At 40.3% G+C, this 14,953-nt stretch overlaps 1 protein-coding gene across 2 annotated transcripts in view; it reads left to right on the forward strand.

Annotated features, from left to right (window-relative positions):
* GVQW3 (GVQW motif containing 3) overlaps nt 1–14,953 on the forward strand; it is a 28,354-nt gene that overhangs the window by 1,958 nt on the left and 11,443 nt on the right. The window contains exon 2 of one of the 2 annotated variants that reach the window (XM_014790339.2): nt 2,709–6,323. The exons of the other annotated variant lie outside the window; for it this stretch is intronic. Coding sequence (XP_014645825.2) covers nt 2,709–2,747 — 39 coding nt within the window. The 3' untranslated portion in view covers nt 2,748–6,323. Of the gene's footprint in view, nt 1–2,708; nt 6,324–14,953 lie in introns of those variants that run through there. 2 annotated transcript variants of the gene reach the window in all.

The raw sequence follows: 14,953 nt of genomic DNA on the forward strand, positions 1-14,953 counted from the left end.
TTTTTGAGCCCCTGCAGTTTTTAAGAACACTGTTGGGCATTGACAGTGTAAAGTCATGAAACAAGATCACCAAGGGCTGGGTGGACTTCATGGATGAGGTGGTTCCTGAAGTGGATTCATAAGGATGAGACAAGGGGCAGGAAATTAGAGAAACCTTCCCAGGCACGTGGAACAGCATGAGGCCTCGAACCTGCATCAGTAGGAAAATGATGGCACTGTTGGCTGAAATAGCAACCTCCAAAGAGGAAGATAATGGTATTGCACAAGATGAACAATTTGAGATAATATGCTTCCTCTCCTCTGCCCCGTACTCTATGCCAGTAGTTTATAAAGTGCTTCCCCTGAGTCTGTGGATAGGTTTATAATAACCCACTTATTTGGTTGTCTAATTCTCCCATCAGACCCTCAAAACAGTCTCTACAAGGTCACACTCCTTTTTTTTTTTTTTAATTTATTTGTTTTGTGAGGAAGATTGGCTCTGAGCTAACATCTGCCAATCCTCCCCTTTTTGCTGAGGAAGACTGGCCCTGGGCTAACATCCATGCCCATCTTCCTCCACTTTATATGGGAGGCCACCACAGCATGGCTTGACAAGCGGTGCGTCAGTGTGCGCCTGGGATCCGAACCAGGGAACCCCGGGCCGCCGCAGCGGAGTGCACGCACTTAACTGCTTGCGCCACTGGGCCAGCCCCCAAGGTCACACTCCTTTATCTCTTCCTGTTTCTGCCAGGATTTATGGAATGGAACTTTTCGCAAGTGAGTTCCAAGTAATACCACATAGACTGGAAACATCTCAGAATGCCTGGTGGAGATGTGGGGGTCAGAGGGAATGGTTAGTAACAGCATTTCATAGGATTGGTCAATGTCTGTGTTTTACCCAGGAGTTTTTACACATAACAGCTTCTCTTATTTTAACTAGTAAGTTAGTGTACAGGCTCAACACTTATTTATTCAATACAGTTATTTTTAGTTCTGTTCTTTCATTGTCTCTATCCCCTTCAAAAAATTACAAGTTCCCCACTAATACCTATCAGTTTTGAGGCATCTTGAAACCTAGACCTTATCCTACAAATAAAAGATATTGTACAAGAAAACTCTTAAACCAAGCAACAGCTTACAGACTTCTGCCTACTCAGCAATTTCTAGACGTTACATCTCAGGACCATTATGTCTTCCTACATCAGAGGAGACCCTGGGTTCCCACAGGCACTTACCACCAGGGACACTGCACTTCTGGAACAAAGCCCCCCATGACTGGCTATTGCGACTTTGTGGCTGAACCTCATATTAATCCCTGCTCAGGCCCAATGGTAATTGTTGCAGAATTGTGTGCTCCTGGGCCCAGCCCAGGATCCCACAAAGTACCTACAGGCATCATCTCCAACCTGTTATAACGCCGAGGTCTTGTGAGAACTTATTTCTGGATTTATTCCTGTCCTGTGAACAGGGCTAGAGTGACCCTTGCAAAAATGCTGGACCAAGACCATGCTAGTGTGTAGGGTACCAGAAGCAATGTTGGCCCAGACAGGGTTTGGACACAGAGCAACCAGAAGCAGGTAATCAAGAGTGTGAATTCAAATTGTTCCAAGTAGCTATAATGAAAAGGACTTAATTTATCACCTTAGAGCACATCCCAAATGGTAGTCAGGTCAAACTTACTATCTGAACCCATTGCCCATTCGCCTGGCTTCCCAGAAAATATTCAATGAGATAATAAACCCTAGGATGCCTCAGATCTGGGGGAAGTAAAATTACTGCCCTAACCCTCATCCAGAGCAAACCATTCACACATGGCTGCTCAGAATCACTAAACTGCAGGCTAGAGTGTGATCTCCTAGGCATGTCCCCAGACAGGAGAGTTATATGACAGGGCCCTTATGTGCCCACCCACCGGATCCATTTATTGCTGACACAAATTTGCCCTGTGCTACCCAGGCCTCTTGATCTCCCGATCCTAGTCTCCGATCCACCCATCATCATGCCCCAGGCTCCTTCCCTTGGCTTTTCTCACACACCTCTCAGTTTATTTATTCTCCTTCAGTTTGCTCTTGCTCCTCTGTTTCCCTGGTGCTTTGTTTTCTGGTTCTGGACCATGCCTCCCTCCAGTAGCTGCTTTTGGCCACTTTGGTGTGCTGCTCTTGAATTGCCCTTTTGGGGATGGTTTTCCACTAACTTGCAACTCCTCTCCCCTCTGATTTTTGGATGCCTCTTCCAGCTCCCCACTTCAGCCCTATAGTCTTGATTAAGGAAATTGTCTGCACCAGCCCTGGCCCCAAGTTGCCTTCCTGTCCTCAAGAAGCGGGGTGGAGCGACATGGAGGATTGTGTTCTTGTTTTTTTTATAAGGGGCATACAAGGAGGAAAAACGCTCCCTCCTTCCCTTAGCCACCAGGGGTTCTACTCCCCAGAGGCAACCATTGTTACTAGTTTCTTAAGGGGGCAGTTTGGTTAGCTGTGGTACTCAGGGGTCGTGAAAGTTTTTCAGAGACAGCATCCAAATCCCATTCTCCCAGCAACTGCGTCTTCCCTGGCAAGAGAAACCCCACCTAACTATAGGAGGTGAAGCCTGGCTCTGTAAGACAGGAGGAAAGCTGGCCATCTGTAAACTTTCACCATAATTCTCCAACTGAACACACAGTCGGTTAATCACAGTCTTTGGCTTTTAGGCTGATCTCCCTCCTCATCCCTATTCTGGTTCAAAATCCACAGGATTGTCATATGCCACAGCTGGAAGTCCAAGAGGAATAGACACCTTCCAGGGCAGATCATCCCATCCTTGATTTTATCCAATTCTTCCTCCACCCATCACCCCGCCCTACCTTACTCCTCCTGTCCTACTGGTAATGAGCAAAAACGGAAATAAAATGTTCACCAATCTTTGATTTTGAAAAACATGGATATAGTTCTGCAGTCTTCTGAATTCTTCCTCTGGCTCTGAATTCTCATTGAAATGTTATTGTTTAGGAAGAATGTGTACTGGGGGCCTGCTTTCCAGAGCCTTCTTTTCAGATTCAGTGCTTAGAGTTCACACATCACTGGAGATGCCCCAGTAAGTCTGGATGCTAAATGACTTGAGGACATCTCGTAAAGGAGTGCGGTACTGTCGGGGAACTGTCTGTCACTGAATCACGTCTACTGCTCAGCCAGCCTGCTATTTGCAGACATCATTGCCAGCAAGTCTCACTGGGCTCCTTGGATTGGGTTTCGCTGGGGTCCCATGTGGCTCAATTAGTAAGAGGTTCCTTTGCTGCTGGAACTGTGTAACTGCGTTCTCCAATGGCTTCTTGGTTGGCTTAGACTTCTCAGATTTTACCAGGCTTTTACATCCTCTATGAGGCAGCCCTCCTGTATTTATCTTCTCTAGTCTCTGCTTTATCAGATCCTTGCAAATACTGTCCCAGTGCATCACCCTTCTCCCAGTATTACTATCCAGAAACATAAAATGTATAGTTGGAAACTTCAGTACCTCCAAGGACCCATTTGGGTCTAGTGAAGGGGTCAGCAAACTTTTTCTATAAAGGAAGTGTCTTAGGATTTGTGGGCTGTACCGTCTCTGTTGTAACAATTCAACATTTTATTGCAAAAGCAGACATAGCTAATATGGAAACAGATGAGCATGGCTGTGTCCTAATGAAACTTTATTTATGGATACTGGAATATGAATATCATGTAATTTTCACATGTCACAAAATATTTTGATTTTTCTTCAACCATTTAAAAATGTAAAAAGCCATTCTTAGACTTCTTAGCCTGCACACCGTAGAAAAACAGATGGTCAGCCAGATTTCGCCCACGGACCATAGTTTGCCGACCCCTGGTCTAGTGTATATAAAGTGTGTATATAAAATGACAGATGATGGATCATTGAGCCAGCAGTGTCTAACAATTTACTATATATAAATTGTGCAATATTGAAGGGAATCTTTGGTGCCAGGAGAGTGAACTAAAGCTGAATGATTGACTACATTACCTTGACCGTATTCTGGTTCACAAAATGAGTTTTGTGCTGTTTTTGACTAAAAATGACGTTACACAAACTACTACCTATTACACCCTTGTAACATCTCAAAAACAATTTTGGCAATACTGCAAATGGTGCCAAGTTACAACCAGCAATAATAGAATGAACTTAAGGTGGTTCCAAATTGCTGTGCCCATGGGGGCAGCAATTGAAAAGTTTATGTTATCACCTATGAAAGTGACTGTTATGGAGGTGAGCTCACTGAGCTATATTTTTTTGCATGCTTGTAAAAAAAATACATATATATATATATTTGCAAATTGTGCCAAGGGTATGTCCTTTTAGGTGTGTTTTCTTGTTTTTCTACTAAAGACAACTGTATTGTGTCACCTTAAACTGATTTTTCCAAAGTTGAAATAGAATCTCCAGATTGAATAGACCTTTACAAGTGTAAAGGTTCAGTCCAGCCAGTCATGTTTCCTTCAAATCCGGGAGTAACTAAATCCTACACTGCTGAAAAAATGCATCTGAAAGAAGATTCTGTGTTAATTCAATAAATTTTTATTGAGTGGCTGTACGTGCCAGGCACTGTCCTGTGTGCTGGGGTACAGCAATGGACAAAGCAGACACAGGCCTTAGATCTGACAGTCTGAAATCTAATTATATTACTCTTCACTTTTGCAAAACTTCTGTTCCGTATGCTTACACTAACTCGTTGTTAATTGCGTACCTGGAAATAGGTATGACCTTTGCCACAGGCCTCTGTGCTATGGTCATAATGCCTTTCCAACTGCGTTAATAATTTGAGGACTGTGTGTTCCACTTAAATTTTATTATCCTTTACACAGAACTGTATTGGTAGAAAAATACACTGGCAATGTTGGAAGTGTAAATTGGCAACAGCTTTCTGAAAAGCAATTTGGCAGTATCTATCAGGAGCTTTAAAAATGTTTATATCTTCTGATCCCCTAACTCCACTTCTGGGAATCTGTCCTAAAGAAATAGTCTAAAATGTGGGCAAAATTTATGCTTAATAATCCAGAAGTCCAACAGTAGAAAATTGGTTAAATAACTTACAGTATGGCTATACAATAGACTATTATGGAGTTGGTATAATTAATATTTATGAAGAGTTAAAACCGCATGGCAAATGCTTATAATGTTAAGTGAAAAGAGTGGTATGCAAAATTGTATATGTAAATCAAAAAATGTTTTTAAAATGACTAGAAGGGATATGCGAACTGGGTGGTTGGATTATGAGCGTTTTTAAAATTGTCCTGTTTCTTTTGAAGGTTATTTCTCCAAAATATTATTACTTTTATTATCAGAGTAAAACAATAGCACCAAAGGTTGGCAAGGGAGAGAGTGAGGCGAAACCCGAGTTTGGTCGATGAACAGTTAACTGGCTGGGTCGACGTGGAGGCTGTATGATATTGTGTTGATAGCAGGAGTGGGACAGAAGGGAGAAGAGTCTGCCCCCCAGGAGAAGGGGATGTGACCAGAATCCCTACAAAAAACCAAAGTGGTATGAGAAGGCGCCACGAGTGACAGGCTCCTATTATGTAGTCCTAGGTAGGTAAAAGAGCACATGTGGATCAAGTATATTTGGACAAATGGGAAAGGATATGAAATACTCTCCTGGGTCAAATTGACCTCATTCTTGCATTCTCTCATTCAAAATGGATATTCTCGAGATGGATTTTATTACAGCTGATTCTCTGAAGAATCCTTGAGCTTCCGTATAATTTCTTTAGGATAGAAATGGCTTTCGATGTGCCAAGTCTACCTCCTCCCATACTGAGACACTCAAGCAACACAGAGGTACACAGGAATATTTGGTATTCCACACTGAGAATACCATTGCTTATCATTAGTCATCTTAATGTGGTAACTTATAAAACTCTAAGGTTTGCAGATGTTATTTTGTTGGCGTCCAGAATTACTGTGCTTTTTATTTATGTCTGAAGAGTAATCAGGTTATGAGATTTTAAAGTGAGAAATGATGTAGATAATGCCTATCCATAGATGAAATTGTTATTATGTTAGGAAAATGTGTCCTTCATTGTTGCTTTAGCAAAATGTTTGTCATTAAAATGCCAAATATAGCTCCTTGGTAACATTTCAAACTTTCAAATGGGCATACAAGGTAAATACATGTTTTATGGGCATAGAGATTATAGATTTGTCAAACTGGAAGACTTCTTCAGGACCGAAGTCTAAGCCTGAACCTCTTGGTCTATAGAAAGAACAAGAGGGAGACTTAGGTATTAGTTCCAATTCCTTAATGAACCATGTGACTTTGGGCAGTTCATTTGCACCCTTGGAGCACTTCAGTTTACTCATCTATAAAAGGAGAATAATAACACCTGTCTTGTGGAGTTGTACATTTTGATCATTTAACAAATATTTATTGCGTGCTTATATGTGTCTGACACTGTTCTAGACACTGAGGATATAGCAATAAACAAGACAATGTTCCTTCTCCTGAGCTTACATTTAAGTGGGAGAGACAGACAAGAAATAAGATAAATGAGTAAAAGTATAGTATGTTAGAGAATGGTTATTAGATGTGAGGCTTGTATTAAATAATATATGTGAGGTGCCCAACGCAAGACCTGGCATGTAGTAAGGACTCAATAGATAGTAATTTCCTTTGCTTCATGGTCTTCCTAACTGCTTACCCTACAAAATGGTAGTAATCAACAAAAAACCTGACCCATTGCCTTCTATCTCTTGCCAGTTAATAAAGCCTAAACCTGTTTTTGCTTAAGAAGACAGAAGAATTCTTACAGTTGTGTTTTGTACTTCTTGTATGGCAGATGAATCAAGGTGGTGCCCAAACACTGTTGATAAACAGCCTTTTCTGAAGCCGGTTGGCAGGGGTCCTTGCCTGGGGCTGGATGACAGGTGTTAGGTCCACAAAGACAAATGCTTAGTGTCATTGCTGTTTAAGCAAAACAGACTGGAGACTGTGATGGCTGTTTTTCTTAAAGAAAAGATGTGTGCCCTATCCTGTTCCAAACATTGGAGAACTGAGCAAAGTTTGCATTATTTATGGGAGACCAGGGCATTGACAAAAAGCCAGAAAAAGGAGGATTTGGTGCTTGTGGTATGTTTATACAGTAGTCCCCCCTTATCCACTGTTTCACTTTCCACGGTTTCAGTTACCCATGGTCAACTGTGGTCTGAAAATATTTAATGGAAAATTCCAGAAATAAACAATTTGTAAGTCTTAAATTGTGCGATGTTCTGAGAAGCATGATGAAATCTCACGCCGTCCCACTCCATCCCACCCAGACGTGAATCATCCCTTTGTCCAGTGTATCCAGGCTGTATCTACTACCCGCCCATTGACCCATTAGTTAGGAAAAAACAAAGTATATACAGGGTTCAGTACTATCCGTGATTTCAGGCATCCACCGGGGGTCTTGGATCATATCTCCCATGGATAAGGGGAGACTACTGTATTTCTGCCCATTGTAGAAAATTTGGAAAGCAGAAATGTTTAAAGAAGCAAGCAAAAGTTCATCCCTAGGGTTCAGGTATTTCACCAGACCCATCTCTGCCTCACCTTCCTCCTTCAAAAACATCCAGTGAACAGTCATACTGAATTGCTTCTTCAGGCCTGGACCTGTACTAGGCACAGAGGGTATGGCCCTTGCACTGAGGCTGTGCCCAGCCTTGTGGGATAGAGAAAAGGCCAGAGACAGCCGAGAATGGGCTCGTATCTTAGACTGCCAGTCTTTCCCAGAGGACCGCTCTGAGGAACAAGCTTTAGCAAAGAATTTGGAACAAAAAGTTGGAATCATCACACCTAGGGTGATCGTGGGAATGAGAAAGTGGGGTATAAAGATGCAGTACACATAGACCAGTGGTAACTGGCATGCTGGCTGTATAGTCCCTGGCTTCTCTTATGAAGAAGGGCCCTGAGCCCTGTCAACGAGGATTTGGAGTAAAGTATTACCTCTCAGGAGAACTGGACGTTAGGGTGTGGGCCAGCACCCCTGTACCTCGCTTTAAAAACCTAATAAGTGAAAATTCAGAATTATAGCTCAGATTAGATGAGGAAATTGGGCCAGGGAGGTTGAGTGACTTCTTGAATCACACATCTAGTTGGTGTCAGAGCCAGGATAATAATGAAGGATCTTGAATTTCACTCAGTCCAGTGAGTTTTTTCCATTACTCCATTGGTAACAATTTCCTTTACTAAAGTGTACATTCTTAAGATATCTTTAAAATAGTGGTCACCCTTCTGTGAGATAAATATGATTTACTAACAGTTGATTTACATGCAATTTTTCCGAAACATATTGATGGTGTAGAAGGTGGTACAGAGGTTTTTCCAAGTCTCCCTGAGGCGTTCAGGCCCCCTGGTCCTTCTTCCAGAGGTGTGTCTTCATAAGTACATGTTGGCACACTGTCATTCATTTTTTTCCAGATGTTCTTCCCAAGTAGTGTGTTATGTTTTGTGTTTTTAATATTTCTTATATATGTTTTTTAAATCTGGGCACATAAATCCTAATAAAATTCTCAACTATCTCTTCTATGCTGTCTCCAATTTCCGGGTGTGTTTATATTTATGACACAGTGTCTGAAGGCATGAACGCTATCACATCGTTAGGGTTTATATTCCTAAACCGTAGACTTGTGTTTCTAGATGTTTTGAAAATTCCTTACACTTCACTTGTAAATGCCACTCTACTGTGCCATGACATTTCCATAGTAACATGTATTTCAAACAGGAAGACAGAGGAAGCCCAAGAAAAAGGGAAGTAGGTTTCAAATGCAAAAAAAAAAAAAAAAGGAAATCATTAAAAATAGTAGAATACCTAAGATGAGGAGGGGGGTGTAAATTCTAGTTTGATGTCCGCTGAGAACAGAATGCTCTGCAGGCCCTCCATAGGGACCTGGCAGTATCCACCACCCACCACGTGGTTCAGTTTTCGAGTCACACTCTCTTTGACCCTCATATCCAGTCAGGTCCATGTCATTCCCCTCATATTTCTTAGTGTCACCTACTGCAACCAGACAGGGGTGGCCATCCACCTGTCACCTCACTGTCCTGCAGTCATCCTCTACCCTGCACGTGTGCTATTTGGTTTAGAGTTTGCTGAAAACTGGAGGCTCTTTGACGAGCTTTCTGAGCTTGCTCAAGGCACCCCTTCTACCTGGAATCCCTTCCTGCTGCTATCCTCCTGGCAAACTCCTACTTAGCACTGAAGCCTCAGCCTGGCCATTGCTGTTCTCTGTGCCCCCTCGGGAAAGCAGCCACCCCCAGTGTACAGTGCACATTCTTAGATCAAGGAAACTAACACTTAACTTAATTGCTTGCAGAATGTTTTTCCTCCCCTACCAGCCCATGAACTCAAAAGCCAAGACCACATCTGATTATTCTCTGTATTCCCTGCATCCAGAATGTAGCTTGCCTGGAATCTTTCAATAAATGTTTGATGACAACTAAAAGAAGAGACTTTTTTTAAATTGATGTCATAATAGTTTATAACATTGTGATATTTCAGTTGTACATTATTATTTGTTAGTCACCATATAAATGCTCCCCTTCACCACTTGTGCCCACCCCCCCAACCACCTTCCACCTGGTAACCACCAAACTGTTCTCTTTGTCCATGTGTTAGTTTATATTCCACATATGAGTGAAGTTATACGGTGTTTGTCTTTCTCTGTCTGGCTCATTTCACTTAACATAATACCCTCCAGGGCCATCCATGTTGTTGCAAATGGGACGATTTTGTCTTTTTTATGGCTGAGTAGTATTCCATTGTATATATATATCACATCTTTTTTATCCAATCATCTGTCGATGGACACTTGGGTTGCTTCCACATCTTGGCTATAGTGAATAATGCTGCAATAAATATAGCGGTGCATAAGCCTCTTTGGATTGTTGATTTCAAGTTCTTTGGATAAATACACAGGAGTGGGATAGCTGCATCATAAGGTATTTCTATTTTTAATTTTTTGAGAAATCTCCATACTGTTTTCCATAGATGTTGCACCAGTTTGCATTCCCACCAGCAGTGAATGAGGGTTCCCTTTTCTCCACATCCTCTCCAACATTTGTTATTTTTTGTCGTGGTGATTATAGCCATTCTAACAGGTATAAGATGATGTCTTAGTGTAATTTTGATTTGCATTTCCCTGATGATTAGTAATGTTGAACATCTTTTCATGTGCCTATTGGCGATCTGTATATCTTCCTTGGAAAAATGTCTGTTCATATCCTCTGCCCATCTTTTGATCGGGTTATTTGTTTTTTTGTTGTTCAGTTGTGTGAGGTCTTATATATTTTGGAGATTGACGGCTTGTCAGATATAAGATTTGCAAATATTTTCTCCCAGTTCATGGGTTGTCTTTTCATTTTGATCCTGGTTTCCTTTGCCTTACGGAAGCTCTTTAGTCTGATGAAGTCTCACTTGTTTATTTTTTCTTTTGTTTCCCTTATCCTAGTAGACATGGAATTCGAAAAGATCCCTCTAAGACCAATGTCAAAGAGTATTCTGCCTATATTTTCTTAAGAGAAGAGACTTTTTATGGTAATTGCTTTTTTTTTTATTGTGGCAAAATTCACATAACAAAATTCACCATTTTAACCATTTTAAAGTGTACATTTCAGTGGCATTTAGTACACTCACAGTGTTGTACAACCATCACCACTATCTAGTTCCAGAACATTTTCATCACTCCAAAAGGAAACCTTGTATCCATTAAGCAGACACTCCCCATTCCCCCTGTACCCGCAGTCCCTGACAACCACTAATCAACTTTCTGCTCTATGGATTTGCCTATTCTGAAAATTTTATATAAATAGAATCATGTAGTGTGTGGTCTCTTGTGTCTCGCTTCTTTGACTTAGCATAATGTTTTCAAGATTCATCCATATTGTAGCATGTATCAGTACTTCATTCATTTTTGTGGCTGAATAATATTCCGTTGTTTGTTATACCACATTTTGTTTATCCATTCATCCATTGATGGACATTTGAGTTGTTTCCATCTTTTGATTATTAATGAATAGTGCTGCTCTGAACATGTATGAACAAGTTTATGTTTGAACACCTGTTTTTAATTCTCTTGGGTATATACCTAGGAATAGATTTGCTGGTCATATGGTAATCGTATGTTTAACTTATTGAGGAAACACCAGACTATTTTCCACAGCAATTGCACCATTTTACATTTCCACTAGCAATGTATGAACTGAAGATTCCAATTTCTCCAATAATGCCAACACATTATTTTTTCTCTCTCTTTTTTTTGTTATCCATCCTAGTGAGTGTGAAGTGGAATATTGTGGTTTTGATTTGCATTTCCCTAACAACTAATGATGTTAAGCTTCTTTTCATGTGCTTTTTGGCCATGTGTATATCTTCTTTGGGGAAATGTCTTTTCAAGTCCTTTGCCCATTTTTTATTTGGGTTATTTGTCTTTTTGTTGTTGAGTATAGGTGTTCTTTATATATTCTGAATACTAGACTCTTATTAGATATACTGTTTGCAAATATTTTCTGCCATTCTATGGATTGTCTTTTCACTTTCTTGATAGTGTCCTTTGATGCACAAAAGTTTTTGATTTTGAGGAAGTCCAATTTATTTATTTATTTTTTGGTTGCTGGTGCTAAGAAACCATTGCCAAATTCAGAGTCATGAAGATTTGTCCCTATGTTTTCTTCCAAGAGTTTTAGTTTTAGGTCTTTGATCCATTTTGAGTTTGTTTTTGCATATGGTGTGAGGTAAGTGTCCAACGTCATTCTTTTGTGTGTGGATATCCAGTTGTTGCTGCACCATTTATTGAAAAGACTATTCTTTCCCCATTGTCACATTTGTTTTTGAAGGATATTTTTAAATTGTAAGTTGACAATTCTTTTCTTTCTGTGCCTTAAAGATTTTGCTCCACTATCTTCCGGCTTGCATTGTCTCTGATGAAGAGTCTGCTGCAATTCTTATCTTTGTTCCTCTGTATGTACTGTTTCCTCTCTTGCTGCTCTTAAGACTTTTTCTTTATTAGTGACTTTAGCAATTTGATTAAGATATGCCCTGGGGGCTGGCCCGGTGGCATAGTGGTTAAGTTCGCACGCTCCGCTTCGGCAGCTGGGGGTTCGCAGGTTCGGATCCTGGGTGTGGATCTATGCACCGCTTATCAAGCCATGCTGTGGCAGGCACCCCACATATAAAGTAGAAGAAGATGGGCATGGATGTTAGCCCAGGGCCAACCTTCCTCAGCAAAAAGAGGAGGATTGGCAACAGATGTTAGCGCAGGACTAATCTTCCTCACCAAAAAAAAAAAAAAAAAGATATACCCTGGTGTAGTTTTCTTCATGTTTCTTGTGCTAGAGATTCATCGAGCTTCTTGGATTCATGGGCCTAAAGTTTTCACCAAATTTGGAAAATGTATGGCCATTTTTTCTTCAAATATTTTTCTGCCCTTCCCTCCATTAGGGACTCCAATTACATGTATATTAGGCCACTTAAAGTTGTCCTGTGGCTCACTGATGCTCTGCTCAATTTTTTCTGTCTTTTTTCCCCTCTCTTTTTGTGTCTTTTTATATAGTTTCTATTGCTGTGTCTCCAAATTCACTAATCCTTTCTTCTGAAATGTCTAATCTATTTTAATCCTATTTTGTGTACTTTTCATCTCAGATATCATGATTCCATCTCAAGAAGTTTAACTTGGGTTTTTTAAATAGATTTTTTATTTTGGAATAATTTTAGATTTACAGAAAATTTGCAAAGATTTTCTGCAATTTGCAAAGATAGTACAGAGCATTCCTATACACCCCTCATCCAGTTTTAGTTTCTCCTAATGTTATTATCTTACATTACTGTGGTACACTTATCAAAACTAAGATACCAACATTTGTACATTACTATTAACTAAACTCCACACTTTTATTCAGATTTCAACAGTTTTTCCATTAATGTCTTTTTTTTCCGTTCCAGGAACCAATTAAGGATATCACATTTCATTTAGTTGTTATGTCTCCTTAATCTCTTCTGACCCATGACAGTTTCTCAGTCTTTTCTTCTTTTTCATGAGCTTGAAAGTTTTGAGCAGTACTGGTCATGTATTTTATAGAATATCCCTTAATCTGGATTTGCATGATGTTTTTCTCATGATTAGACTGGGGTTATGGGTTTTGGGAAAGACTAACATAGAGGTAAAGTGTCCTCATATCAAATTAGAAGACACCTGATATCATTGGTGATATTAACTTTAATCACTTGGTTAAGGTAGTTTTGCTAGATTTTCATATTGCAAAGTTACTATTTTTCTTTTTCCATCCTCTGTTCTTTGGAAGCAAGTCACTAAGTTCAGCCCACACCACACTCAAGGGGAGGGGAGTGATTAAGTCCCACCTCTTGCAGAGGGGGAGTATTTGCATATATTATTTGGAATTCTTCTGTATAGAATAGTTATCTTTTCTCCCCGGTTTATTTATTTATTCAATCGTTTATTTATATTAGTTTGGACTCATGTATGTTTATTTAATATTTTGGATTGTAATCCAATACTATGTTATTTATTTTACTGCTCAAATTTTTGCAGCTTTGGCCACTGGATGCCCTTTCAGGTTGGCTTCTGTGTCTCTGATATTCTCCCATCCTTTTGTTTTTTGAGCACTTCCTTACTTTCTAGTACTATAGCATGCTCCAGGATCATCTCATATTTCCCTGTTCCAGATCTGCAATCAAACGTTTCTCTAAAGAACCCTGGTTCCTTTTATTGGAGAATGGTATTTAGAAACCAAGATATGGGCACTGAGTGCGTTTGTTGCCAGTGGGATTTGGATCTTTTTTATATCCTCTATGTCTCTACTTAACAATCTAGTCTTTTCTCTAGCTTCTTGACCACATGGAATACATTTATAACTGTTTTAATGTCCTTATCTATCCATTCTACCTATCTTGGCCAGTTTCAATTGAGTGATTTTTCTCCTCATTATGGATCCTTTAGCATGAGTCCTTTGGCTTTTTGGAAATAGCCTTTGGCTATTACTTTTAAGCTTTATTAGATGGGGCCAGAGCCGTATTAGTCTAGGGCTAATTTTTCCCCTCTATTGTGGCAAAGCCCACCTGATACCTTGTGAAATATGCCTTGCCACTCTGAATATTGGAAACAGGAGCCAGACCTGTGTGATCTCTGAGAATTGTTCTTCTGATTCTTTTGGATGGTTCTTTCTCTAGCCTCAGGCGGTTTCCTCGCATGCATGCTGAAGACTCGAGGAGTACCCTCAGCAGACAGCCAGGGCTTTCTTGTTGTGCAGCTCTCTTCTCTTTGGTATTCTTCCCTGTGAACTCTTGCCACCTTGACCTCCCCAGACTCCTAGCTCCATCCCCTCAACTCAGGGAAACTACTGGGCTCTGCCTGCATTTACTCTCTCAGCACCACAGCCTAGAAACCCTCTCCAGGAGGTAAGCAGGGACAATCATAGAGCTTACCTCACTTGTTTCTTGTCTCTCAGGGATCAGTCTTTAGTTGCCTGATATCTACTGTCTTAAAAACCATGGTTTCATACATTTTGTCCAGATTTGTAGCTGCTTCAAGTGGGAAGGTAAATCTAGTCCCTATTACTACATCTTGGCCAGAAGCAACAGTATAAGCATAGGAAGTTAATAGAGCCAGGGGCTATGATTAGCGCACAGGCATGCATATCATAAGACGTAAAGAGGTAATATCATATAGTGGTTAATTAAGAGTATAGACACTGGAGCCAGACTGCCTGGGTTCAAATTCTGGCTCTCCATCTCACTAACTGTATACCCTGGGCCAGTTATATAACCTTTCCAGGCCTCAATTTCCTCTTCTTAAAATGGGGACCATAATGGTCCTATCTGATTGGAATGAGATGGGGGTAAAATAGATTAATACATGTAAAGCATTTGGAAAAGTGTGTGGTTTAGGGCAAGCATTCAATAAATATTAACTATTATTATTCTGTATACTTGTTAAGAGTGGTCAGCAAATTTGGCTGTGA

Source organism: Ceratotherium simum, chromosome 7, assembly GCF_057802395.1.
Source record: "Ceratotherium simum simum isolate JZ-2026a chromosome 7, ASM5780239v1, whole genome shotgun sequence".
NCBI classification, from domain to species: domain Eukaryota; kingdom Metazoa; phylum Chordata; class Mammalia; order Perissodactyla; family Rhinocerotidae; genus Ceratotherium; species Ceratotherium simum.